The sequence below is a fragment of the Rissa tridactyla genome, chromosome 3, assembly GCF_028500815.1.
Source record: "Rissa tridactyla isolate bRisTri1 chromosome 3, bRisTri1.patW.cur.20221130, whole genome shotgun sequence".
NCBI lineage: Eukaryota > Metazoa > Chordata > Aves > Charadriiformes > Laridae > Rissa > Rissa tridactyla.
The window spans coordinates 109,869,873-109,896,679 of NC_071468.1; the positions used below are offsets into that span (position 1 = coordinate 109,869,873).

General features: G+C 37.9%; 1 protein-coding gene across 1 annotated transcript in view; it reads right to left on the bottom strand.

Moving 5' to 3' along the window:
- The window catches only part of MBOAT2 (membrane bound O-acyltransferase domain containing 2), a 103,442-nt gene that overhangs the window by 64,413 nt on the left and 12,222 nt on the right, over positions 1 to 26,807 (bottom strand). Inside the window, exons 2-3 of the mRNA XM_054195392.1 lie at positions 19,481 to 19,626; positions 15,756 to 15,833 (exon numbers count right to left, since the gene is read on the bottom strand). Coding sequence (XP_054051367.1) covers positions 15,756 to 15,833; positions 19,481 to 19,626 — 224 coding nt within the window. The remainder of the gene's footprint in view (positions 1 to 15,755; positions 15,834 to 19,480; positions 19,627 to 26,807) is intronic.

Sequence of the window (26,807 nt, forward strand, 5' to 3'; positions counted from 1 at the left end):
TTTGCGTCCCACTGGAATACGCAGGAATAGGACAGCGAGATGTCTGAAATCATTTCTAGGTCACCAAGGAAGTCTCGAAATGCTCTCTTACTATCTAGAGATGTTTCCTACTGATTCGGAGCTCTATTTATGCAACCTCTAGAAATCATATTTCATTGTATTTATCTAGTTCAAGTAGCAGGGAGATCTGAAGTTTCATGAATGATATAATATCTGTCATTACTGCAGCCAAATAATCTCCAAAATAGCCTATGACATTTAAACAGTAAAGCTGCTATCTCCTTTTAGAAATTAAATCACCCCCTCCCCAAGGTTTAGCTGGAAAGCATGATGCAAAGATTATTTTTTTAAAAATGCACAAGCTATATTTGTACAAAGAAGTGACAGCTACCAAAGTCCATCTATAAACTAAGTAAGCCAGAGGACCTTCTCCCAGCTCTCTCACCTTTCATGTTGTACCTCCCTCTTCTTGGCTTTTGCTATGCGAAACTACGTCAGGCTGTAAAATGACAAACACACACACACAAGGATTTGGGGGGGTTATTTTCTTATTGTTGTTTGGTTTTGGGAGGTTTTTGGGTTGGGTTGTTGGTGGGTTTTTTTGGTTTGGTTTTTGAGGGGTTGTGAGTTTTTTGTTGTTGTTGTTATTTGCCTGGTTGGTTTTGGGGTTTTTTTGTTTTGTTGTTGGTTTTTTTGTTGTTGTTGTTTGTTTGGGTTTTTTTGGTTTGGTTTTTTGTTTTGGTTTTTTTTTGTTGCTTTTTTTTTTTTTTTTTTTTTTTTACAACTAAGACATCCTAGCAAGGAAGATTATCTCAAAATGATCTTTTAAAAGAACCCTAAAGGAAATGAGATTCTGGTACATGCTCTGATAGCATCATGTATTTGGGAGAGTAGTTAATCCCTTCGAAAAGAAGAACTAGAGCATTAAAATCATTTGTAAGCAGTTGGTTCTCTAACTAATACCGCCCTACACTTATTACCACAAAAGCCTGGAAAAGACACACAACTTCTTTCCTGCCTGAAGCCAAAAGGGCCTTTCCTCTGCCCAAACTTAGGTCAGAGACTGACCTGCAGAAAACGTTTCTAACAGATGTGGATACCAAAAAACATGAGAGCATTAAGTGCGTAACAGTGAGATAAATATCACCAGTTCAAATTCAAGAAAAATGAGCGTGCCACTCATGAACTGGAGAGCATGGAAAAGCATGGGAGTCCAACAGACGAAAGGTCAAGGCACCACACAGTGTTCTACAGAAAGACAGGAGACGCAGGCAGCAGGTAGAAGGGAAACAGCAAGGAGCTGCTGAGCCTCGCAGGAATGCAACCATTAGCAGGTTCTCAGAATGGAAATACTAAAACGAGGACCAGATCCTGGGAAATCTGCAAGTGTCTTAAGGTATCGCTCTAGAATTAAAAAGTTAAAAAGCAAAAATCAAACATGCAATAAAATAAACCTCAGACACAGTAAATAGGCAAATAAATGCTGTGGCTAGAAAGATTTGTACAAAAGCAAGTTGGGATTGTTTCAAAACCGATACACTTTGGTATCTTAGTAGGTTTTCTTCAGTGAAAACAATCAGGTGTTTGTTTTCAAAAAGAAAAATTCCTTCTACTTAGATAACAGCCCACTTCAAACATGAGCCAGTAGTGTGCCCTTACCGCAAAGGCGGCTAATGGTATCGCGGGCTGCATTAGGCAAAGTACTGCCGGCATGTCGAGGAAGGTTGCCCATTCCGTCTACTCAGCGCTGGTGAGGCCGCACCTGGAAGTGCTCAGTCCAGTGCTGAATTTTCCAGTACAAGGGAAACATAAACACACTGGAGAGAGTCCAACAAATGGCCACTAAGATAAGGGACTCAACCATCCCTCTTATGAGGAAAGGCTGAGAGAGCTGGGGCTGTTCAGCTTGGAGAAGAGAAGGCTCAAGGGATCCCATCAGTGTATATAAATACCTGAAGCGAAGGTGCACACGCAACAGCACCAGGCTCTTTTTAGTGGTGCCCAGTGACAGGACGAGAGGCAATGGGCATAAACTGAAACACAGAAGGTGCTGTCCAAACAGCAGGAAATGTTTTTTTCCTGTGAGGGTGACCAAGCACTGGCACAGGTTGCCCAGGGGATGTTGCAGAGTCTTCATCCTTGGAGATATTCAAAAGCCATCCAGACACTGTCCTGGACAACTGTCTCTAGGTAGCCCTGCTTGAGCAGGCTAGTGACCTCCCAAAGTTCCTTCCAAACTCAAGCATTCTCTGATTCTGCAAAGACTTTTCAGGATATTACAATTAATAAAAAGATTATTTCAGGTAAACATCAGAAAACTAGGACTTGCTCCTGTATGAGTCAACCATGGAACCCCAAGCCCAAAATTTTGCTGTTAGAAAATAAGATGCTGGCAAAACAGACAAAGCATACCAGTTGCTGCAGGGGAAGGTTCACTGCTGAGCGTTTAACGAGAACTGTCTGGCTTTTGTTGAGGCTACCATTAATTTTCTCCCCCTGCCTCCTCAGATCTCTTGGCATCTAAAGCATCCAGCAACCAGCATCCATCTGGCAAGAGTCCCATTCTGGAACCCTTCAGGCTCCCTGTAAGAGATGGGGTACTCTGAACTTCTCTGGCAAAACTAATCAATGTTTCCATTTGCAAAAGATTCCCATTGACAAAGAACCCTTAATTGACCACACTGATAGTTCAAGGATTGTCCGCTAAAGTTACCCAATGACAAAGCCTGATTACTCAAAGATAAGAGACCAACAGCTGAGGACAACAATACACACACAAAGTCCATAATTCAAGTACTAATTATTCTGTTTAGGTTGTTTGGTCTCCTCTTTCCCATCCCATCTTCACTCAACTGCTGAGTGAACCACAAGTTGAGATAGTTACCTGTTAATCACTACCTGCTACAACTCTTAAGCACACCTGCAGACAAGGACAGGAACACTGCAAGAATTCTCACTGCCAAGTGACACAAGGAAAGTGACCTGTACAGGTTGGTCAGGTATATGTTCAGTGACTTGATCAAATGCCATTTCAAACATATGTCATCACTGTAAGTGTCCTGCAACATGGACACTGAGGCAATGTATCCAGAAGAAACCAGACAGTCTGACGCAATGTTCCTCTACATTTACAGATGGTGAAGGAGAAAAACAACAATTAAGACACAGAAACTATCTGCTGATTGCTCACATATTTTCACTCTTCCTATGAAAAAATAAGGAAAGAAAATAAAATACGTGATTATGCAACACTAGAGAAATACACTATGGATAATCAGATAATGGTTTCATTTCACAATGAACACAAGTACACAGCAGGTCATTACCATCCTGATAAAAAAATACTTTAAACAGCTGGCTCCCAGTGCTGATGTGAAGAGAAAGTTTCCAAAAAATATCTTGACTAATAGCTGTTCCTACATCTAGTTAACACTTATAGCAGAAGTTTCAAAAGACAAAGAATTATTTGACTTCTTCATTGATTCTGCTCATAAACACAGGAAGGTGATGCTTGTAAGGAATGAATGTATTGGCCAACGCTGGTATTACTTCTACCATTGCCCATTTTACCACTTTTAGAAAGCACTGCTTCCCTCTTAAGCCAATGCATTATTATTAACTGCTAAAATATATGGCGTTTACTACTTAGAGCAAAAGGATCTCGTCTACCATAAGAGCTGGACAGTGACTGTATCTAGAATTCTCTTCTAGAATAGAATTTCAGTTGGAAGGGACCTACAACGATCATTTAGTCCAACTGCCTGACCAATTCAGGGATGACCAAAAGTTAAAGCATGTTACTAATGGCATTGTCCAAATGCCTCTCAAACATGGACAGGCTTGGAGCATTGACCACCTCTCTAGGAAGCCTGTTCCAGTGTTTGGCCACCCTCTCAGTAAAGAAATACTTCCTAATGCCCAGTCTAAACCTCCTCTGGTGCAGCTCTGAACCATTCCCACATGTCCTATCACTGGATACCAGGGAGAAGAGGTCAGCAACTCGCTTCTCCGCGTCCCCTCCCCAGGAAGCTGGGGAGAGCAATGAGGTTGCCTCTCAGCCTCCTTTTCTCCAAACTAGAGAAACCCACAGTCCTTAGCCACTCCTCATAGGACACTCCTTCCAGTCTTTCAGAAGTTTTGATTTTTGTGTATGTTTTAGATGACTGATGTTGTACTTTGTATCTCAATCCTCATTCGTTCGAGGATAGGGTTGAGAAACAGAAATCATTTCATAGTCTTGAGGTACTTGAAATTCTACACTGCAAAGGGAATACCTTTGCAGGATCTTTGAAAAATGCACTGAGTAGTTATAGGAATAGCAAAGCATAGCTGGCACAACAAACTAAACTCAGTCTGCTTCTAGGTGCCTTAGGCTCCTTTATTTAGACACTTCTACTGTTTATACAGATTGTGTCACATACACTAATTGCTCAAACATGAAGTGTGGAAGAATGCCAGAGAAGCTAAGCAGCTTTCAAACCACATATCAAACCAACATCAGAACAAAGCTTTATTTCAACCCACTTTTCAGAAGCCACCTATGAATCAGGTTTTGCTTTCATACTCTTTTGAAAGGTTTAGAAAGCCTTAGCTACTTCAGTTTGGAGATATCCTGCCTGGGTACGGACATTGTTACTTCAGACACTTATATAAAACACAGCAAAATCTGTTATTCTGCTCTCTAGAAGCTAGGAGCGATGAAGAAGCCACCGTAGCCCTGACAGCAGCCCTCCTGTTCTTCTGGAAAGCTCTCTCAGGCCCAGTAATATAACATACCACATCACATTCACGTAGACGGATTCTAATTTTGTTACCATGTAAAGCGGTAAGAAGTTACCGTGGGGACAATTCTTAAGAAACTGCAACTACACTGCTTACATGAATATCTGAGGCAAACCTTCTGGTGAAACTACTGCAGTCAAGACAGCTGAAAAGCAACACCCTCAAGACCACAGTTTTAGATGAATGTCCTCTGCCTACAGAAGAGTGTGCCTATGGCATTTACTGATCAGCCTTCCAGAGCACCAGGGTCATGCAGAGAAAGGAAGCCAGAGGAGCCTGAACTTGAAGACAAAAAGTGAATGCTGCTGGTCAGTGAGATCTACCTCCACCTTGTAGAGGGAAAAAAAAAAAAAAAAAAAAAAAAAAAAAAAAAGAAGATGGCTCTATAGGAATACCTTACATAGGGAAATGGAAGAATCTTACTAGTTCTCACGATATGCATACCACCTCATTCATACCTCACAAGATGTCCTTAAAGCATTCAACAGATTGTGAGCTGCTTTGAACTTGCTTTCTACAGAAGCAATAATACCAATCACAAAAAAATTAGCACTCCATATCAAAGCCAGAAGACAGTGAGTTTCCAGGATATGGGATTTAAAACATCACAGATACTCCTAGAAAGGGCAGTATACCAAGAAAAAGAAAGCCAGTTACATGACTTTTGTTTAAAATTATGCATTACTTGTATGCATTGTGCATTTCCATGTGATATGATCTATTAATAAACCAGATTATTCACTCTAAGTAATCATACACTAAAATACTCAGAGCCTGCTTTTGCAAGCACACTGACTTCACAGTTCCTGTTGTGCCTGTGATTAGTAATGACTCTGCAAACTGCTTAGCACTTGGCTATACTATGCATTTTTTTTTTTTCACCCCCAGTTTTGAAGATTAACACCACGCTATATTGTGCAAGGTACTGGCATCTTCTTACCAGACAGAGACACACAGCAAACCAGCTTCAGTACCATATAGACAAAATTTCACAGAAAATAGAACACCAAAAGCTCCACTATCACTTGAGTCAGATTTAAGATGGGAATCACAGTCATTTACAGTATCTTTTTTTTATTTACTCACTTCTATTTGAACATAATCAAGTGCAACTTTTAAACAGCAAAGTTTGAAATTTACTATCATAAAACAGTAAGCTTCCCAGCTAAAAACTATGCCAACCAATATACAAGGAAATAGGACTTCTTGCATATAGCCCTCCTAAAACTTCCAGGCAATTCATCCACACAGAAGAGAGTACAAGTAAATCCCTTATGTATCTTCTCACAGCATAGAAGAATGTATTTATTGTTTGAATACTGGAAACACATTTGTTTTCAAATGCAATTGAAAAGCAAATTGAAAGTAAAAGCAAACTTGAAATATCAAATACTCCCTCTGCTATTTATTACTTAACTGGCTTCCACCTGTTTCTGCTGACTTAAAGACAGAAGAGTTACACACTTCGTCTTGGCATTGTCTGTTTTGTGTGTTTCGCCCCTACAGCCCTTTTTATTATTGATACTATCCCTTATAAAAAAGGACAAGAAGGCAGACTACTACTTGTATACGCAGTCTCCTCCTACCAAAATAACTGTCTCAATTGGAGTTGGTTTATTTCACTTTAAATTGAAATAAGCCTAAGATTTAAGTTAACAATCAAATTTGACAATGCAATTATTGGGTGGGGAGAAATTAAAGAATAATACAAGCTTTTGTAGCACGTTCAGATGAGAAAACTACGCTGCATGAAGTCACCTTAAAATAAGTTTTAGGCTATAATAGACATTGAAGCAAGACACCAAAAGGAAATGGCTCTCATGCTTACGACAACTGGAGCTATCCAGGATCATGTTCGTATTAAGGAAGACTTGGGTTTCACAGAGCAACCTGCTCTAGTTGATCCTGCTTTGAACGGGGGGGGGGGGGGGGGGGGAAGGTGGAGGGGGGGGTTGAACTCAGAAACCCCTCCCTCCTCAGCTATTCTGTGATCTCATCTTTAACTTCCAGAAAAGGCATTTGACCTGCAAAACCAATCAGCTTTAAAAGCCATACAAAACTTATTAACATGTTTAATTGGGACAACGGATTTTAAACTGAAGAGGCTTGTATTTTTTAAATATCAATGCTTTTTTACTTACATCCACCTTCCCTTAAAGGGAACAAAACACAAACATGTTTTTTATGTTTTGTGTATCTGTAACAAAAAGGGTTGTCATCTTTTACTTCTTCAAACATCTTTTAGCTCCAACCCAGACATTTTGTACGCTACCACTTGCGGTTCTGCAAGCAAAACTGGCTTGCATAATTTACAGCCAACAGTTCCATTAAGAACAATGAAACGATTGTTTGCTGAGCTTGTCATAATTACTCAAGTGAAATTTGTCTCAAATACAACATATTTCACCAAAGAATAAAAAACTATGCAGAAGCATGCACTTAGAGAGGAAAGCTGACCATAATATACAGAATCCTTGCATCTAATCTCTCTATCACAAACACCACTGGTTCAATTCAGTCAATGCCATGCAACCAGAATTTTTAATCAACTCTTATTAGCAGCAGTCTTTGCCAGGAGCTGAAGAAGAACACAGCTTTCACTGAACTCTTCTAGGTACAATTTATTCTGCCACTTCATTTTGTAGGGAGCCTGATTTATTTGACATCAATAGTTTGTTGAGGTAATAAACCATGCAGCAATAATACCATGACTCAGAGCTCATTTGCTAGCAGTCAAGTTGCTTGGCAGCATGACAGGCAGAGTAATATGCCTTGAAGAAATATCTATACAGATGCTAGTTTCAGAGATTACCAAACAAATACAGAGCCCAGAAAACATGACTTTACTCTCACTATCAATTTTCTTTTGCTTGATTGATTGTGCTCAGCTTCACTTTGAGCACAGAGATTAAAAAAACCTGAGATCTATGCATGCCAAAAAGCAATAGCTACTCAGTCCCAACAGATATCTAACACACCCAGCCATTTTACACTATTGCTTCTTTCCCAGAAAAGGTCATCCTCTGTACACTTACAGAAACCAAGTACACAGTGTGAAAAAAATACCTATCAATTTAAAGTTTAGGAAAGTAAGAGAACCCTCTTTCAAGTAAACATCAATACTCAATAATGTATAGCTACTTCATAAAACAGAAGTCCAGACATTTTTTCACTTGAGTTCTGAAGTGTGATGATTAGAGTTTTATATGCCAACAACACTGTTAAAATGCTTGTTCTTCTGAGAACTCCATTCTTTGAATAACATCAGCAACCAAGTAAAAAATAAAATAAAATTAAAAAAAAAAAAAGAGGGAGGGAATTTAAAACCAGACTAATTTGGACTCTTCTCCCTGGAAACACAAAGTATACAATCAGAATTTTTTCTACTTGCATTAAGACAGCATATGTCTCTTTTGTACTAAGGCAATTGAAGTGGCTACAACACTTCAAAAGTCCTTATTTTGTACTGTTGTTTATCAGCCTCTCTACTGAAGTCCCAGCCTTCACAAAACTGCAGACACTACATGATTCCTGTCCTTCCTTCTTTCTCCATGGGGGGTGGGGTGTGTGGGGGGTATAGAACATAAATTAAATAGATGTATTTAATTTTTATTTAAAACCAACACAAAAGTGACAGGCACTAAAGATAAGAAAACTCCAGTTCTCTTTTCACTTCATTTCTGCAATTACAAAAACTATGATCAATAAAGGCCTTTCAATTCAAACATTCCAATTTTATGAAGGATAATAAATCAAGTTATTTCTCAACTTATACCTTTATTGTTTTAAGGAATGTATTGAGTTCTATCCAAACACAGCCAAGAGAGTTGCAGGAAGTTATCAAAGTGGATGAACTTGTAATAGCTATGTAAAACAAACACTTTCAAAAGAAATTCATAAGGATTTCTAGGAAATTCCTTCACAGCTGTTTACTTCAACAAGTGCTCACTTTTCAAGTCATTGAAGACAGACATCCATTTACATGGCTGTTTTTGTAATGGTCAAATCTTCAGCACGCAGAGAACCACTGCCTGGTGAGAGTCAATGTTTCCATTCACACTCTTCAGGATACAAAAGTCTGATCTCTAGGTAAGCATCAGAAAAATCAAATATATAACAAATTACGAAGAAAAGTCAATAAAGCACACAAGAAGAAAACCAAACCCTCTATCAGTATTAATGTCAATTTTCTATTTCCACAAAAGTAAACAGGGATATAGTGGTGTTTGTTATTGTTGTTTTGTTTTTTTAAATTTGGTAGGTCACTTTTAACTGTATGTGGTTTTGATGAGCAATTTGATGTAAAAGTGATGCAAAGAGCGTGTGGGAGTTGGCTATTAAGCTTCAAAGAACTATAGCATATGCCCCATGCAAGTCCTATTCCTACATATTACCAAGGTAGCAGCAGCAAGATACAAGAATCTGAGTTATGCAGAGCTCTCATCTGCACAGTTAACTCAAGTTAAAACATTCAAGTAGCTCATCTGATTAAACCATATAAAAAAAGATGCTCGGCAGTTAAAGAAAAAATTAACAGCTGTGAGAAATTTTAATGAAAACATGAAGCCTATTTCAGATCACAAGCTTCAGTTATCTGTGATAGTTCTGTATTTTAACTCTGGTTTTACCATTTTAATATATGTGTGTAAGATAAGCTACATTCTTGAAGAAAAAAAAAAAATTAGTCTTCACCTCTGCAAATAAACCAGAAAAGTCTTGCCATTACCCAAGCAAAACCTCAAAGATTTTATTTAACTAGGAAGACCACCTAGCAGGGCCAGACCACAAAAAACAAAACAAAAAAAGAAACCAACAAACAACTAACCAATTCAACAAGAGAAGTGAAGCACCCTTCTGCATAGAGCCATATAGTATTTATGATAGCAGAAAATGCCATTAACTCAACTTTTTGTAGTGCTCTGTCTGCTAAATTAGGTCTTTGCATTTTGTCTCCAATATAAATACTGTACTGTCTTGTAGTTCCTTGATAACCCAATAAGGTTCCTAACAATACTTGGTTTCAGTCCCCCAAATCATTGTTATGGCTCTTCACATGAGATTCAGCATTTCCAAATCATTCCTTAATCCTGGCTACTAGAACACGACAAAATTCTGCAATTTCACCACTACTTTTGGAAATAAAAAAAACTGATAATCTTTTTTATATATTAAGATTTACATTGGCTATTTTAGCTACAACACTGCTCACCCTGAGACAGACATATAATGACCATCTACCCTTTCTTAGAGGGAAATCAACAAGTGCAATCCCTTTTCTTTGGGAAAAGACATACCACTTCAAAAAACAAAATGGATTCTGTTTAATTGATAACTATTGAAATATGCTCCTAAATACAGCCATCTATTAGCCTTGGTGTTTATTTCTAATAGGGAAGGATAAGATTTCTATGCATACTATAGGAATTATACTGTTTAATATGTATTTGATTCTCATCTGTACAAAAATGACCTTTTCGTTCCTTTTTAATCAAATACAAACTTTATAATTATAAAGTTTTAACAGGTTGGTGGGGTGGGGTTCTTTTGCACTTAACATAGATCTGATAAGACAACAAAAACTGCTTGCAGTGACAGAACAGTACTTGTTTTTTCAGTCTTTGTGTTATTTAAGGCTACAGAACCAGTAGATCTCATCAGCCTCCATCTTGCATTTATCCTTGGCTGAATGATAAGAACATGCTTAATGTTTTTCAGCTCTCTATTTTCTTAACTTCAAATAAGTTTATCTTATTTTCACTAACTGTAGAAGCAGAAATGCAGAAAAATTGTGTTTGCGTATGCAGAACAGTTCAGAGCTACTAATACTTCAAATTCTGAATCCAGGTATTCTCAGTGCTATGCCCACTGTCCTTTGGCAGCTACCTATGTACCAGACATTTTTATTGAAGTTACATAAACTAATTACAAATTTGCAACTGAGCAGTTATACCAGATAGCTTACAGTTGTCTGGATACCCTTGTGCCTCCAAAGAAATGTTGTTATATTGGCAGGCTTCCAATCCTAGATTTGCTAAAAATTATTATTAGAAATTGATAGCATTTCTTAGTCAAACACTTAACGACTGTTAGATATTTAGATGTTGCTTCAGATCCAATTTTGCAGATTAAAAAAAAGTTTTTATTCACATCATGTATGTTCTTCATTGACTAAGACACCTGTGAGCAAATCAAAAGCAGACAGCAATTAAAACAAAAACAAAACACCGCAGCAAACTTACATTTACCTTGATCGAGGGCCTTTGGAAAAGACACGAGTTCAAAAAACAGCCTAACTCCCGTTTTCCAAAATACTTTCATCTTATGAATGCTTTCACGTCTGAAGATACAAAGATGCTTATGAAAACCTTGCCCATAACTCACAGGACAAGTGAGAGTAGTTTGCTTGATACATTTTGTATTTCACTGAAACCGTACCTAACAATTTTCACAGCAATCTATGTTGTAGGCTAACTAGCAGTCAAAGCTGTCTATCAACAAGTCATGACATTCAGCATTATTAAACACCTAACTGACAAATTAAATGCCTCAGTTACATGCTGAGTGAATTAGTTCACTCAGATGAACAAGATTTACCTGCCTCTTAATCTGAGATTTTTTAAGATCAAACCATCAAGACTCCTCCACCCCTCCTTTGCCAGATCTCTCACTGCTTGTCAAAGTCACAGTAAGGAGTTGCACTGCTCTGCCCAGGCTCCAGCTAGGACAGGGAAGGGAACTTAATGAGGAGATGGGGACTAACATTCCCAAATCCCAAGGAAAGGGATGACCAGGAAGCACTTCGAGTTACAAACATGCAAAGTTTATTTACTCAAATTCAAATATCTCTTTATACGTTCAAACAGCTCGCATACATAACCGTAGGTACAGTACAAAGAATTGTATGTGTATCAAAATAAAATAGAACCACAGAACAGTTGAGGCTGGGGGGGACCTCTGGAGGTCATCTGGTCCAACCCCCCTGGCTCAAGCAGGGCCACCTAGAGCCAGCTGCCCAGGCCTGCGTCCAGGTGGCTTTTTAATATCTCTAAGGAAGGAGATTCCACAACTTCTCTTTACAGGAAAAAAAAAGTGTCTCCTGCTGTTCAGGCAGCACCTCCTGTGTTTCAGTTTGTGCCCATTGCCTCTGGTCCTGTCACTGGGCACCACTGAAGAGCCTGGCTCCCTCTCTGCAGGTATTTATATCCATTGATAAAATTCCCCTGAAGCTTCTCTTCTCCAAGCTGAACAGTCCCAGCTCTCTCAGCTTCTCCTTATAGAATAGATGCTCCCGTCCCTTCATTATCTTTGTGGTCCTTGTGGCACACACATGTCAGCTCATTATGTATTTACTGCTATTAGTTATCTCAGATCTCTGGGTCCTTCATTAATTTACTTTTCATAACTTAAATATGCCAGAAAACAGTTAAGTGATTTTTTTCTTTTTTTTTTTTATTTTCTAAAGAGAGAAATAACCTCCTTAAGTCTTAGTAGTTCAACTCTAGACTTCTGGACAAAGAAAAGTATCATCCTGCAGCTTTAATCATAGAACAGAAGATAACAGACATGAAGAGCATGTCTATCACTTGATTTTACATTTGCACCTTTAAGAAATTTAAGTGAACAGTTTAACAGATTTTAAATAAACAAGATTTGTTTTCTACACTGACACAGCTGGGATTTTGTATTTTGTGAGTTCTGTGAAGGAACTGTGAGCCCTAAAATTAACTTTCCTCTCCCACAGGCTGAGGGTCGTTATTTACCAACCATATAATAAACAATCAAGTCAAAAGAGAAAGTTACCTTGTCATCAAATCACCTGCACAAGCATTGCTTACATAGCTCTTAGCTAACAGTAGCCAAATGCTTTAAGGAAAAACCTTTGTGGTGTTTGGGCTTTTGAGACAAGTGTTAATTTCACAGCCACAGAAGAAACAGGAATTTCCAAGGAAAAAGAAAAAAATAAGGATTAGCACTGCATCAGTTACCAAATGCAAATTCATTGGAATCGAGAACTTGTTTAAACACATTTTTCAGTTTCACAATTAACTGAGACATGAAAGCACCAAATAAATTAAGATAGCTTAGTCACAAATTAAAAGATAAGAGCTTTTGAATTGTTCAGGAGAGCTAGTGTTACCACTCCATCTTTCATTTAAAGTATTATTGTTTAAGACTTAAGTATAAAAAAAAATAATTCATCAATTTTAGTTAAACCCACATCTCAGGTAACTCATTTTCTGCTAATTAACTTTATTCTAGAAGTTGCTGAAGTAAAAAGATAAGGTTTCCTTCCTTTTTAATATGGTCAGTTCTCTTCCCCCCACCTCCGTCCAAGATTTTACCTTTTTCTTTCTTTTTTTTTCCTCCCCTCACTTGACATATCATGTATTGTCAAGACCAACCTAGAAGCAACAGCCACACAAGGTTCAGTTCCCTCAGGACAAACACAAAGGTAGGAACCTTGTAGAGCAGACTTTTAGGATGTACATTAAGAAAGCAACAGAGATTTAGAAGAGTCCCAGTATCAGACTTGAAAGTCTGCTTTGGAGAATGTAGAAGTTTATCAAAAACCTTTGCTTGTTTTTGATGGTAAAGAAAGCCGGCATACCCAGCACTCAGCAGCTTAACTGATAAACAGCCTAAGAACTTCAGTTGCCTCTTACTTGTTTAAAGAGTTTTAAGAGAGGTTGGAGAGACTGAAGAACTGTATTAGGGAGTGGGGGAAGCCGGAAGGAGAGGGATAATGGTTTTCCTAATCCATACACTTAGGAAATCTGCAGTACACCAACCAGGGCAGGGAAAAGAAGAGGGAAACTTACTTCAGTGAATTAATTTAGATAATAGACAAAAATATTTTGTACAATACACAAGTGCTTTTCCAATACAAAAATCACTTGAATCCATATTTACATTATGTATAGGTATTTGATGTTCTATAGTCTCCAAGTTTAAGAAGCTTATGAAGAGTGCAGGAACCTCTAACTAGGACTGCTAGTCAATGGGTCCCTCTATGACATACAAAGTATATCCCAAAACTTGGGTTATGCAGGTATATGCAAGTACTCTGATTAGTTGCGTATATATATATACATACACACTAGTAAAACATTGACAGGGTCCTTCTCCAGTCCTGAGGCCAGGTGGTACCAGCTGCGTCCTACTACACAGCACTTAACCTTAAATCTCTCCTGTACTCCATGAGACACATCTGTAGCCTGAAGACAAACATTTAGGTGGGGAGAGGAGTCATTCGCATTAGTTTCTGTTCAGACTGCTGAACAGAAAGCTGTAAATAGCATTTTCATGGCAGAAAACTAAGAGTACATGGTGCATTCCTTCAGTAAAAGGTACAGGCATATAGGGACACCAAGAGGTATCACCACTTCTGGGATACCGTGGCGATGGAGAGAGCAAACCTCGTAGAGTCTTGCCCGTATCACCTATTAGGAATGGCTCCTGGAGCTTCCCATACAGCACCCAAGCATTGTCCACAACTTAAAGCAGTCCTCCACTGAAAGAGCTTTCTAGTTTTATCCAACGGTATGTTAATTCATACTGTGATAGAGCCACATAAGCCTGGTAGTCAAATCTAGGTTTTACCCCCACACCTGCACAGTAACTAAGAATAACAGAGAACGTACGCACACAGTTGTGTATGACACAGCAAACATTTCAGGACATCAGTTGTTAAACCAGCTGGTATGAACTGGGAGGGTCAGGAACTAGCGGGTTCCCTTGCTCCAATGCAGGAATGTTAAATACATGCGTGCCTACCTACCTCTCACTATTAGGGAAGTAAACCACTGCTAAATTTCCTTTTACAAGAAACCTATGTAATTTGTTATGATAAAGACCAAAGCATTCCTGGCTGGTACCTCTCTTTGCAGCATTTAACCACATTAATAATTTCTTTTAAAATATTAAGCTACAACTTACATTGTTAAATGTCTAAAGAGAAACTGAAGTAGCCAAGTTGCTTAAAACAACTTCTAATCAAACAAGCCATTAGAATATAAACCAGCCATCCAACCAAATGAAGTTCTCTCCCATCTGCAGTAGTTTGAATACATCAGGCTTTGCAGAAAATCCTGGAAATAAGAGCCTAAAATGGCATATTTCAAAAGACAACAAAATTATATTCAGTAACAGAGCATAAAGAAGCAGAGTGTTCTAATAGGCAGGATCATGAACTAAGGCCACCCCAGCTTTGCACTTTCTATGTAAAGCAATTTTCCTTTTTTTGGTTCTTTTACCAGCATCTTTCCTGACAGCCTCACATACTTCAGGAACCTATTCAAGCAAGCGTTTGCTATTTTACTAAACATTTATGTGGGAATTAACACAGTGGGAACCTAATTTGGTTCTGATGTGGAATAGTGAAACATACGCATATAGTAATAAAATAAATGTCTCTCCTGCTTTTAAGCATGATTGAAAAAAGAGAAACAAGTGCCATTCTACATGGATTCAGATACTGCTATTCTAATCATGCATTCAAGCAAACATAAAAATAACACCCTACACACGTAATTTTACAATAGCATACTTAACCTAAGACAGCATTCACACTGCGTTAATTCTTACAAAACAAACAAAAAAAATAGGAAATGACAAAGAGTACCTAAAAACATTTCTCTCTCAAATTCTGTTCCCTTCAGACATCTTCCTTCTACTAACACTGGGCATTATCAAATTACATTGAGTTAACTCATTTGTGAGACATCTAAAACTACTTATGATTAAGTAATGACAGAAAAATCAGAACACTGAGAACAAAAATATTCCAAAAAGCTGGCAAAATTACCCAAATAAGCCATTTTCTCTCCTGGAAATAAAACCATGGTTAGCAGAATTCAAATAATGAAATATTATGACACAACCAGAAGTATGGCATATGTGCACAGTTACAAAAAAAAAACCTAAACAGTAGCAGTCTTGTAAAAGCAAAAAAATATTTCACAATGGAAACTTACTTGTGCATATTTTCCACTCCTATTATGATCATGATATAGTAGGAAATTCCACTTTGTATAACAAAATGTAAGGCATACCTAGGGAGGAAAAAAGAAGTAAACCCTCATGACATTTTCATTAATGACAATAAACTGCATGCATTTATTTATTTAACACCGAATAAATAGGTTTGTCAAATTTTAACTCCATCACTGCTTCCAAAAACCCCTTTTGTTCTATTTAGGTTTTCTGCAGCCCTCCCTCCTGTTGAGAGCTTCACCCTTTAGCATAGCACAGACAGCAGTAATGAACAAAAACTACAGACTTAAAATTCTCCAGCTCATAAACAAGAATACAAAGAATGCGTCTCATAATACTTCCACTTGGCATTATTTCATGTGTAAATAACATGAATGTTTTGTGGTTCAAATTCCATACTCATCTTCTTACCCTTTTGCAACAATAGATAACTGAAATAAGGCCCAAAATATCCTAGTATCCACAATATTAGTATATGGGAAGATTTCCCGGTCAATAGAAGTGGTAACTCTGTCCAGTCAGTCTCTTTGTTCCAGGTTATCAATAACTAATTAAGGGATGATGGTAATGATGCTCTCAAAAACACAAACAAAAAACCCCCTATGCACCAAGAACCCACAGATTTATTTCACAAGGCTGCTCTAACCTATTCTCTTTTTGTTTTCCACCGCTTACCACCCGAGCTACCACACCACCATTGTTTTGGGTTTTTTGGCATCTGTTTCATTTTTACTTTTATTTTTTTAAAGGAGTTATATTTCAGTAAGCTGGTAAAGCACTGGTGGCAAACCATTGCCAGTGACTGGGGTAAAGCATCTGATCTTCAGTAAGTTGATTTTCTTTCTTTCTGATACTTCACTTAAAGTGCCTCAGTAGCACACTTACATGTGCTCAAATGACACACTGATCTAGTTTGGGAATTTTTCCCCATAAAAAGCAGCCTAAAAAGCACATACTATTTTCTTATACTGATACTTTTCTTTCATCTTATCAGCAATTTCCAATTTCACTCCTCATCTATTCACAAGGAAATGTCTTCAAGGACTTTCAACAAGAAACACAGCTCTATCCAGCTGAAATCCTACAAAGTCTACACACGATCAACTGAGGGAAAACAATTCACTTGGATATTTAATGACCTTGAAAATCTTGACTTTTTATGGGAGATCCAATCTGCACTTGCTCCCATGCTTCACTACTAGCTAGTCTCATCTAAGATATGACTACATAAAATTCAAATACACATTGAATATAAGAAATTGCCAATTAAAAAAAATATTCACTTTTTCTTTATGTATCAGCCACATATTAGCAACACTGTGTAGCAAAGACAAGTATTAGTGAAATGACAAAAGTTTAAGAGATTTGCTTCTTAAACAGAGAAAGGGACATAGTAAGATATCAAAGTCTGAAAAAATTTGGGTTGACATGGGGTACCATATAAAGATTAGAGTCTCTGAAAACATTTCTCTTTAAGAGTTGTTAACAATAGCAATATGATTGATCTCCGATTCAAAAATTAAAAGGGATGTATTTAAATACAGCCTGAAGTAGTAAATTTTAGCTATATACAAAGGGTATTCTAGACCTTTTATGCTATTTGCTATTATCCCAAGGGGATTATCCCTTCTCTTCCCGTCCCACATCACCATCACAAGCACCACAAAGGTGACTGAAAACTAAGACATCTGAAGTTGAAAATCACAACATAATGACTAATAAATATTCTTAAAAGGGTGCAGATTCCAAACTACTTCCCACATTTAGGTTTGCATGAGATTTTCTGCAAATCTACATTTACTATAAACACTATATAAGAAAACAGGAACAGTTTCCCTCTTGTACACACATGTTATAACACAACTGAAGAGTCACTGAAGGTATACCATGGGACCATAATCTACACATATACTTGATTCCTTGGGGAGTGGTGAGGGGCACCAAACAAAACAAAGCCCTCAAAAAACATTCTTCTATAATCGATACTTAAGCAATAGGAAAAAGAGTTGGCACAAGTGCAACAGAAGTATCAGCTTTCTAAAGAATGTGTACTTTTAACACCTCAAATTATGTTCTTCCTTTTCAGCGTTTTTAAAAAGCCATTAGTTCAATGACTGTAAGAAAAAAACCCCATCTTTTAGTAAAATAGAAATTCATTGCTAAAATAATTGCTTTAAGTATGATCCAAAGCAAAATAGATAATCTGGATTTCTACTATGACATAAAGTTTCTCTCCGATTTCTTTTCCAGGACGTATTGCCAATGAGATGCTTCCACAAATCTTTATGTCTGTTAGGGGCGGAGGTTGTTTCTTTCTAAAGTCTCCCATCCTCAAGTTTCAGATATGAATATATCGACAACGCTTTCTAATTACAGGCTACAATTAATTGACTTCTGTTTCCAAAGCAATGGATACAGAATGTGCTTCTAAAGCTTACACAGATCTCACAAAAACCACACAGAGTAGCACCTATCTCCCGTATCATCCTCCTCATTTGATGCTAAGACTGGAAGTCTCTGACATCATATCATTCTCTTAAAGCAGAATACCATGGCCTAAAGTTTAAGAAATACATGGGAGTTATGGAATTATATATACACAAGTAAACTGCACGTGTAAATCCAAAGATTAAAAAACTTACTGATTTTTCTTTTCCTAAAAGTAATACATATCAATTAGTGTTGAGAAGCCTCTGCAACATGCCAAAGTAGAGGCCAAATCTTTGGTTTGGAATTCCAAGATTTATTTATACACCCTCTGTGTGCGAACACATGCGTGTACACACTGTGTGCATCTTCCCACCTGCAAAACAGCTTGATTAATTCCCTCTAGTTCAGTAATTCTCTACCACTGTCAGTATAAATAAGTCTTCTATATACTTAAAGCTGAGCAAGCGCTTTGTTTACTGTGCAATAAAACAAAACTGGCACTTAATTAATCTTAAACCAGCTTGGGAAGATGAGAGCCATTTAGTAAGTTAATTTTGAAGGGAAAAAAAAGATTTTCGCCAAACTAAATGCATAACTCTTTCTTAGCCTTGCTAACATTCTGACTTGCTATGCTGTGAAAAGATCAAGATGTGAAAACAGCAGACACAGAAAGTTTGTGTTAAAATAAAAAAAAAAAAAAAACAAACCCAAAGCCAAAAAAACCCCCCACATACCACAAACCACACCCTCACTCCAAAACATAAAAGAAAAAACCCACACACAAAAAACTCTCAAATCTGGGCCAGCTCCTTTCCAGGTGTTTTATACTAGCATCATCAGTACTGCATTTCTGGACACTCTTCCTACAAAAAGTTAGATTATATTCAATATTCAGAAAAACACATAGCAAGTTATCTCATGCAGTGAATATTTAAGAGAAATTATCTTAGTCATCACACCTGTGCTGTGCCTCAAGAGAATACTTCTCAAGCAAGTTTACAGAAAAACTGGTACAAGTTAAACAAACTGCACCTGCTCCATTCTCCCAAAACCACAGGAAGACAGTATGTTAGTTATCGGTTTGCAAATGGGAGAGCTTTCAAAATTTGTGCACCGCATCAGAAAATTTAAGCTGATTTCTGTATATTTGCAGCAGCTAAACCCCACAGAAATAGGTAATAAGGCTCTTCATAAAAAAAAAAAAAAACTTTGCTTTCCTGCAAACAAGAAATGAAAATCTACAAGTCCCTGAAAAGTGAATTTAAGTGCAACTTACCATCCAAAACAAAAAAGTGCAAGATAAAGGCCCAAGAGGGTTGCAACAACATGTCTTATAAATGGGCTAGTTTTGCTTGAATGAAGGTATGTTCGAAACCAAATAGCCGCAAGCAAGGCAAACAGTTGGCACACTACAAAGTTGACCTGCATAAAAAAGAAAAGAAGAAAAACTTCTCACACACTTGTGTATTGGAAATTAACAGAAATATCCACACGTTATTAGTAATTTGCAGAACCTTTGGCTCTGCCATGGCTCTTGCCACAGCACGTCAGCCTCAAAGAGCTTCTCCTGAGAGCCCCTCCCCTCCTAAAGTACAAAACAGTGCTCCCCTGGGCAGCTAAGAAGAAAAGACACGCCAAACCTGTAGAGGTAATCCATGCAGGTATCAAGAAAAAAAACAATTTTTTTTTTTAATATATATTTTTCTGTAAATTTTCTATATACCAAACCACTATCAACCACAGAATCATTTATACCCTCCCAGCAACATGAAGATCTGGGTTGGGTTTTCCATTTGTTGCTTAAGTGAGCATGACTTGGAATTATGTATCAGCTACACAAATCCCTGTCAGATCACTGGAATGGCCTGTGCAGAAGCAGGGCTCAACGAAGTGCGCTTCAGTGGTATGTAATCAGATAAACAACTTGGTTGCACACTGGATTTTCTTCTTTTACATTCAAGTAGGACAGTTTCAGAAATTCCTCTTCCCTTCAGGTCATTTATTCTAGAAGATAGAAAATCTCTTGTATATTAAATATTTAAAGACATTAGGGCACTGAAAGGAAAAGTGGAATTAAAAAAAAAAACAAACCGGCGAGTAAAAAGAATCATTCTGACTGTGGCCCAAAAAGAAATTAACAGTAAGGGCCCGATAAAGAAATAATTTCCTCAAATACAGCAACTGCTACCAAAATTGGCTTAAGCTACAAAAGCTGGATGAATTCCTTTATTTAGAAAAGAACATTTCCCACTCCATGGATTTTTTTTCTTTCATAGAAAACTGCTTAACAACTGTCTGTGTCTAATAGCAGCATCCCAAGTCATCACAAGCAACAGCTTGGGGACCACTCCTTCAGGTCATAAGCACTTCAACACAAGAAACTTGCACATACTGCATGCTTGACTAGTCCTTAGCACAACAGTTCAGCCCATTTGATGTCACTTAGATGAAATATATACTTAATACCACAGGGTACAGTGACAACACTATTTTTACGTTGATGACAGCAGGCCTAATATTGATGTTTGCAGCAACACAGTGCACGCCTCTAGTACTATAATTCAGCCAGCCCATTCCTTCATCATTTTTCAGCCAAGCTTCAGGCAACAACATGTAAGGGTGTGAGAGTATGCAAACATGGTTACATTTAAAGGAGAAGCTAAACACCATCAACTACCTACAGAACTCATCTTTGTAACAATTGCGTAGATTCCCTATTTGCAAATCCAATGATAATTCCTCTTTTTCCAAACCACCCTTCCTTAACACCAAGCTACACAAGCATTAAGTGCCAGCAGGGAGAGAGGCTCAGAAGGCAGGGCTGCTCTTTTAAACAGGAGCAGTCCCCTAAACTAAACCGTCACGTACACTTTGCCATCCATTCTCTTACTCCCATATTTACATTATGCTTTTAACAGTATTTGGAAAATCCTAAAAGAATGATGAGATATTCTTTCAGGGCATAACTTGACCTGTTTTCTCTCCTTTATAAGCAATGATGCAAATGAAATGGAGCGAGGTTTATAACTCAGGATGAGTCTGTGGATTTAGTAGAAGAGTTTCATACAAAACCATCAAGTTCAATGAACCACTGAAACGGAAACAAACTGATAATGTTTTAAAAAAAAAAAGAGGTCAAGAAATGAAGAAAAAAAAGCTAAAGTAATTAACTATGAATTCAGTATTGACCTTTGGGTTTTATATTTATTATAGCAATTATGCTATGAATTTACCATGCTCCACAGAGCAAGTTTCTGACCCAAAGAGCTTGCAGCCTAGACAGACTAGGAGGGAAAGGGAGATAGAGGAGACAATTGGGACAAATACGAAGTTAAGCCGAGGTGAGAGACAGAGTGAAGAAATGGGCATGAATACTTGTCCATAAGTGATAGCAGAGCTGACAAGTTCACATTGCTGGCTTTACTGAATGTCCAGGCTTTGGCTGCATTACAGATGATTCGCCAACTGGTGTCTCATGATGCCCCTCTTTCAGATTATCTCTCAAAGCAAACCAGCAAGACCCAGGGAAGAAGAATACTTATCACCTGGCTCCTACTATTACCGTGGCAAAGGGTGGGTGGAAGTGCTTGGCATCTCTGACCTGTATCATCATCTCTATAGAAGCAGACAAAAGCAAAACAACAAACCTTGAATTTCACAATTCAGGGTGAGCCTGCAGGTTTAGGAAAGTGGAAAAGCCTCATGAAAAACATGCAAAGAGAATCTATGAAATGTGCCCTCTCTTCACTCCCTACCTGCTGACTCCTTTCCTGGGTACTTGCTCTTGCTTTAGCTATTTACCCAAATGACCAAATCCATAGTTGATAAACAATATCCCATAAAACAAAACAAAAAAACCCACAACACAAAAAAACCCCACACCACACACAAAAAATAACACCCAGACAAAAAAAACCAAACCCAAAACAACAAACAAAAAACAAACAACAAACACCACCACAAACACAAAACACCTTCCTGAATATTTTGAGAACAGCAATAAAATGCAGGTTATCATACCTTCAGACCAACCCCACAAGCAAAACTTCCAGGGATGTCAATTCATGATGTTGGTTGGTGTTTTGAACACACAACTAAGTGACTCAAGCAACAGAATCTAGTTCTGAAAGCCTTCCTCAAAAGGGACTCCAAAATTACCAGGGGGTATTTTTAAACTGCTCTTGCCAAAAAGTGCACAAACATACGCATACTTGGATACATAAAAGACACCACCGCAATGTTCACACACCACCCTGTGTTCCTTCTCTGCTCTTACCAATCAGATCCTTACACTTGCTTCCACAGTGCACCAAAATGCAGACTACAAAGCATCAACTGTTTTGCAGACTTGTATCACATCCAATCCTCCTAAACCTTTAAATACATATTTGTGAAACCAAGCTACGCAGCAGTTAAAGCTGAAAGCCATGCAACTTCAGTTTAGTCTTTATACATACCTACTTCTGATAATATTCTTTCTGCTGCTTTATTCCATTTTCCCCAGCAGGATTTCTGCTTCGTTCAGCAAATGGACAAGTGCTCAGTTTTCACCCTCATCCTATGACCCATTAAATGCTTACCATAGAATCATAGAATTGTTAGGGTTGGAAGGGACCTTAAAGATCATCTAGTTCCAACCCCCCTGCCACGGGCAGGGACACCTCCCACTAGATCAGGTTGCTCAGAGCCCCATCCAGCCTGGCCTTGAACACTTCCAGGGATGGGGCTTCCACCACCTCTCTGGGCAACCTGTTCCAGTGTCTCGCCACCCTCATAGTGAAGAACTTCTTCCTAATGTCCAATCTGAATCGACTCATCTCTAGTTTTAATCCATTCCCTCGAGTACTGCCATTACCCGACATCCTAAAAAGTCCCTCACCAGCTTTCTTGTAGCCCCCTTAAGATACTGGTAAGCCACTGTAAGGTCTCCTCAGAGCCTTCTTTTCTGCAGACTGAACAACGCCAGCTCTCTCAGTCTGTCCTCATAGGAGAGGTGCTCCAGCCCTCTGATCATCCTCACGGCCCTTCTCCAGACACGTTCCAGCACGTCCCTATCTTTCTTGTAGTAGGGTCTCCAGAATTGGACACAGTACTCCAGGTGGGGTCTCACGAGAGTGGAGTAGAGGGGGAGAATCACCTCCCTCGACCTGCTGACCATCTGCATCCTACACTGAATACAAAAATCTTACATTTCTCCATAGACATGTTTATGCTGATCTGTCTATAACATGGGAAGACTTCATAAAATAAACGTAAACTTTCTGAGATCTTAATTCCTATTCCTGTTGTAAAGGTGGGCTACTGGCATGCAATGATGAAAGCCCAAATGCCCACTAACTTTGGTTGCCCAATTTCAGATACGCGGTGCCTAGTTTTTCAGTCAGTAGTTTTAACAGAACTTTAACTGAAACTGTACTTTGAAAATATCATTTCAGCTGCTATTTTGAATATCCAGCATGTCTATAAATCAGACCCAAAGTATCTCAAAATGCAAGCAAAACTGAAAGTCATCACTATGACATATTTTCATTATATTTTTTCTCCAGGTCACTAGAACTCTCTTTACTAGTGATTTGTATTCCAAATAAGGGAGGGAGCTCATATCAAAGAGTTTGTGGCCATTACTTGGCCGTATTCAGTCACATGGGTAATCCTCATCTGACACTTCTTCTGACTTTCGAGCATCTGCTATCACAGGCTGTATATTCACTTGGTAAACATTTTGAATATCTGATTTCTTACTTTTAAAAAGAAATGGAAAACACAGCATTTCTACTACAAAGTCAAAGCTTTGAGAAAGCTTTGGAAAGGAGAAAGAGACTCTCTGGGCTCCTAAATTCTATTCTATTCACTTCCAATTCCAGCAGTGAGATAATGCATGCATCTACACTGTTTTGGTTCAGATCAGGAGAGGGCTTCTGAAGCAAGCCTCCCAGCTGTCCTTGCTTCAGAAGCTTTGGCATGCATTGTACAGTGGTGTCCAAATACACAAAACCTGATTTCTTTTAAGCTAAACTGAACTAGAAGATATGCTCCAAAGGTAAATGGACATTCAGCCCATGGACTGACCTAGGCAAAAACAGTATTTCCCAAAATTATCACAGCATCCATGTTGGATTCTCAATGCCAACCATTGTTGGCATGTTTATTCCACAGAAACACTCTTCCTGTACTGCACTACTTGCTGAAGTAAACAAAGCCTACATTTAACATTTAGCATTTTCCTAATTATATCTCCCATCTTTAACCACATTGACCAGTGTGGATCTGACATACAGCTCCACTGTATCCACACACCGAGATAAATGAAGAACTGAAGATATGCAACTTGCCTTAAAATAGAGAACAAATTTTTTTTTTTTTTTTTTTTTTTTTTTTTTTTTTTTTTTTTTACACAAACATTGTATACAGTAACTTCAACAACTAGGAGAGGTATACTTGAGTACTTTTTGAAAACTTACATCAAGCTCTTACAACATTGTGAGTACAGGCAAAATAGAACTTTCAAACACCTCACGCCTTGCTCAGATGTGAGAAGAACACCCACAAAGAACAAAGACGACACATTCCCAAAAGCAGCATGATTCATTCCTCAAACCAAAATCTAACTTGCCTCCCCGAAGTCATAAAACCTGTTCCAATAACCAGCTCCAGTTTTATAGAAGAAATAAAAAAAACCCTGATCCACTTAAAGGTGAGACTTCCTAGGGGAAAAACATTCTGATGCAGACGCATGGAATGGCAAGTTTCACCCTGAATACTTATAACTTAGCACATGTATAAGAAAACACACACAGAATTTTTTACCTCCTCAAGTACAGGTCATATCGACAGCTCAGCTTATAATGAGTGTAACACCTCAAAGTCCCGTATAGAGAGCAATGTGTAATGGAAAGTTATGTGCACATAAGACTAAAAAAACCCTTACAGTTATAATTATCAGCAAATTATCTGCACTGGTTATTCAGTAATGATTAATGCAGATGTGCGTTAAATACCACTTAGACATACTAAGCTATTACAAAACTTGTATTTTAGAAATTTAAAAATTAAATCCACTATTTTGGTGCAAGACCAGTTGTCCAGCCAACAGAGTTCACAGGCATACTTTGTGCCAAATGCAACAGTAAAACATGAGCACAAATTCACAGTTTCAATGTTTGGATTATCTACATAAAACGCAAATCTATCATATCATTAACTGCATTAAGCTATCTACATAACAAATTTTCCATTTGCATGACCTGTGTAAAAGTCAATGGAAAGCTTATAATAAAACTTTAAAAAATATATTTATTTTAGTGTTTTAAAAAATTAAATGTAATTTATACCATACATTTGTAAAAATGAAGTTGTTGATTTAGGAAAAAGGTCTGAGAGATCAAGTCTTTACATAAAGCAAAAGAAAAGGAGAAAAAGGTCACAGACTGCTACAAGGATTTTCATCATCAAGAGGAAGTTTTGGCAAAACATTTGATTTGAACAGCTAGAATTCTCCAGCCTTCCAACACAGGCAGCATCTTTAAGAAACCATTAAAGAAATTTTAAGTCCATGTTAAAAAGAAATATAGAAGAAAAGACTTTCTCCTCCGAAACAAATTTTTAATATACTCCTGTGCAGTTTTATCCACTAATTCAGATTTTAGGCTAAGCTTCTTCTTCATATCAGCTATATTTTAAATATCAAAAGCAAACCGTTGCAGCCAACCCCTCCAGAATCCTGCTACTTCACAGCACAGAAGGCATTTGCCTCGTTCAGAAAAGCAGCCAAAGCAGCAAGGGAATTTTACTGATATAGAGATAATTCCTACTGGATGGCAAAAATTAATCACAGTGGCCCACACAGCCTAAAATCCACTGAGAAGCAGCAATATTATTGTACAGAGTTTTGCTTGCTAGCTCTAGCAAGGCACTGAGAGGCACTTAGAAGTACAACAGGGACAATAAATTACCTTACAAAAGAAACAGCAGTCTGGCAGGTGGAACACCAAATTAAGATTCAGGAAAACAGCATTTTACAATCTCTTCTGCAGTGACCCACATAAACTCTTTGGAAGTTACCTCCTCTTTGTGCATCTTTATTTTCTAATTTTACAAAGACTTCTCTCATCAGAAAACAAAAAAATGTATTCAAACCTGCTAACTGCAATACATGCCTGTGGCCTCAATAACATGCTTTTGATGAATGAAAGTTGATGTGGGTTTGTCTGGTTGGTTTTGTGTGCTTTTTTTGTTGGAGTTTTTTGGGTTTGTTTTTTTAAGTCATTCATTTAAAAAAAAAAAAAGGCATTTTAATTCTTATTGCTGATGAAATAGGCTTTGGAAAAAGGTCACCAAAATATAAGCAGAAGCACTGAAGCCTACCTGATGCACAGAGCCTAAAACATGAGTTTCAAGATGCAAGATGCTTTATAGGAAACAGTCAAGAACCTGTGGAGACGATGATTCTGCAGCCTGAGATCTAGGGTTTTTTTCCCATTTTGCCACACCATGGTATGTTTTCTCCATGGAATTCAGTTTTTCTGAGCTGCAAGATACCAGGCATTACTTGTCACCCTGTCTACAGCCATTTTCGGTCCACTTTTCTTCCATATAAACTAAGC